Raw genomic sequence first — 2,500 nt, 5'->3', positions numbered from 1 at the left:
TAGAGTGATATCATAATACTACAGTGTATCTGAGAAAACTAAAAAGATGTAGTACAGTGTCTACTATCTTGAAACATGGATGTCAAAAGTAGCCAGCTGCCAGTGTCCTGCATAACTGCTGTACTAGAATAGACTGCTCATAATCTCAAACTCGTTTTCCAGTCCAAAAATGTGTGCTGCTGCCTGCTTGATTAAAATGTTCTGAGAAAACCACAATTTTATCTTAAAGACTCTGTTGAATCGCATGCATAGCGTGCTTCGACTCAGGTTACATGGACCATAAAACCTCCCTTGGCCGTCAGATGTCTCTATCTTGTATCGAATCCATCGCAATTGGAGGAATATTGTTCAAATTTAATGCTGGATTGGTATTATATTAATAGTGTTATTAATACATCATGATTACGTCAACAGTGAAAAACACCAGTGGACAACTGAGCAGTTGGACCAATATGAAAAGATGATGGCAACTTGCAGATATATCCAAATGAAAACCTCAGGGGCTTGAGCCACAGAAGTCAGTTCAGGATCACTGGATTTCGAGTTTCATTTGCTGAAAACCTTTTTTGTACTGAGTGAGCTATTTGTTCAGTTCTCCTCTCTGCTTTATTTTTTTTCTCTTTAATACTTTTGCAAGTTGTTCCGGAAATCTTGATCTTACATATATACCAGACAACCTATAGACCCTTTGCATATAATTATGGTGCCTAAATTTGAATAATAATACTTTGTACATCCTTAGCCATGTACTTATGTTTCTAGACAAAGGATTTTTGACTCAAATGTGAGGCAAAGGTTCTACGACTGAAATGGTTTTTGATAAAGCTAACATGTAATTCAGGGTCAAACATTCCTGGTATTGATCAAAATGAGCAAGCTGTTTGTGTCTGTAATTTGATTGCAACAGTTGCAGCAGAGCCTCTACAAACAACTGATTGCCACAAATTGTATAGTAGCGAACAAAATAATAGTATTTCTTTTTTTATATTGGTGTAAAAAAAACAAACATCCAGCCCGTTTTAAAAGATCGAAGAATTGAAGAAAAATAAAGATGTACTTTTGAGTCGCTGTCGCAATGCGAGCCGCCTTACAGTGTAAGTGAGGAAACCCGATGATTATTTGATTAGTGTTAGAGCTGTGCTTGATTTATTGGAAATATACATTTCTATTCTTCAGCAACTTTCTCTTCTGTTCGCTAGTAGGAAAGACACACAAATTGTCGCACATTTTCTCTTAAGTGCCTTCATCAAGCTGAATAAAAACATACAACGCGTGCAAAGCATGCCGTTCAACAGGGAGTCTTTAATTTCTTAACTTTGAGTCGCAAGTACAGGTCTGGTCAGGTATAAGATTTAAATCATACCTGTCAGATTTACTCCCTTCATCTGAAGAGTGTGGAGTTTGTTTTCTTTTTTTCTTCTTTTCAGGTGTTTCCTTCCTTGAACTAAAAAAATAAGTATGTTGGTAAACAAAAAATCCAGCCTTCATCCAAAAAAAAATGTACATTTTTGTTCCACAATAGACTATCCATCCTAGCTAGTTTCTAGCCCACTAAAGTTTTCCCACAAGTATACTCCTCAAATAAAGCCATAGCTTTTGGCACTTTGACAAAGCATCTAGGCCAAGAAAAACACCTCAATTTTTGAAGTTTTCTTGGTTGGCAGCAAAGTTGTACATATGAGTTCAAAAAGACATTAAAACCACAACTGACTGTTAACTACACATCAGACGTTGTTTGCAATGATCAGCAAGGTGTGCAAAGTTAATACAGAGAAGTTATCATGATTGCTGGCCTTACCTTCATCAAGCCATTATGAAACTTGACAACAAACAAGTGAATACTCTAAATACAGTGTTGGGAAATAGAAAATCAAGAAGATTATTTAGACAATGGTTCATTTTGTCAAAGCGAGAACTAGCGTCCGTCACTCCTAAAAGTAGTGATAATTTATTAAAATCATTAGTTACTTTGACCACTGAATGTTTGGTCCCCTAGAAAAGAAACAACTTGATCTTAATATATATATTATATGTCTAGTCTTCTAGCACTAGAGTACTAATATACACATATATGTATTGGAGACACTTGGGAAACTGAAATCAACAAATTAAAGCAAATCCAATCAAATATTGGTTTTTGAGGAGAGGGGAGAGTGCCCAAAGAAAAAACGTCTCAGAGCAGAGTAGATCAACCCAACAAACTCAACCCACATATGACGCAAAGTCTGGAAATTGAACTCGGGCCACACTGGTGGGAGGCGAGTACCCTCACCACCACGTCAGCTGTGCACCCGAAGATGCAAGAATGAGGTCCTCATGACCTCATTCCTTTAAGAGAAAATCAGCACACACAGTTACATATTCTTCAAAGGAAATCCTTACTTCTATATGATAAAAAAGAATTGAGGAAACAATTCCTGATCTGAATATCATGGGTACTCTAAGCTTCATCACCTTGTATACTATTGTTTCACTTTGGTTTTATGTGACCTCTCATGCG

At 36.7% G+C, this 2,500-nt stretch overlaps 1 protein-coding gene across 2 annotated transcripts in view; it reads right to left on the bottom strand.

The window, feature by feature from the left end:
* The window catches only part of LOC137974672 (serine/arginine repetitive matrix protein 2-like), a 16,229-nt gene that overhangs the window by 9,256 nt on the left and 4,473 nt on the right, over positions 1–2,500 (bottom strand). The window contains exons 1-2 of one of the 2 annotated variants that reach the window (XM_068821609.1): positions 1,799–1,830; positions 1,364–1,444 (exon numbers count right to left, since the gene is read on the bottom strand). Coding sequence is in view for 1 of the 2 variants with exons in the window: in XM_068821607.1 (XP_068677708.1) it covers positions 1,364–1,444 (81 nt within the window). In the remaining variant the exon portion in view is untranslated. Of the gene's footprint in view, positions 1–1,363; positions 1,445–1,798; positions 1,831–2,500 lie in introns of those variants that run through there. The other variant, XM_068821607.1, reaches the window with a different exon arrangement.

The sequence above is a fragment of the Montipora foliosa genome, chromosome 11 (genome assembly GCF_036669935.1).
Source record: "Montipora foliosa isolate CH-2021 chromosome 11, ASM3666993v2, whole genome shotgun sequence".
NCBI lineage: Eukaryota > Metazoa > Cnidaria > Anthozoa > Scleractinia > Acroporidae > Montipora > Montipora foliosa.
This window is presented reverse-complemented; position numbering and strand designations above follow the sequence as displayed.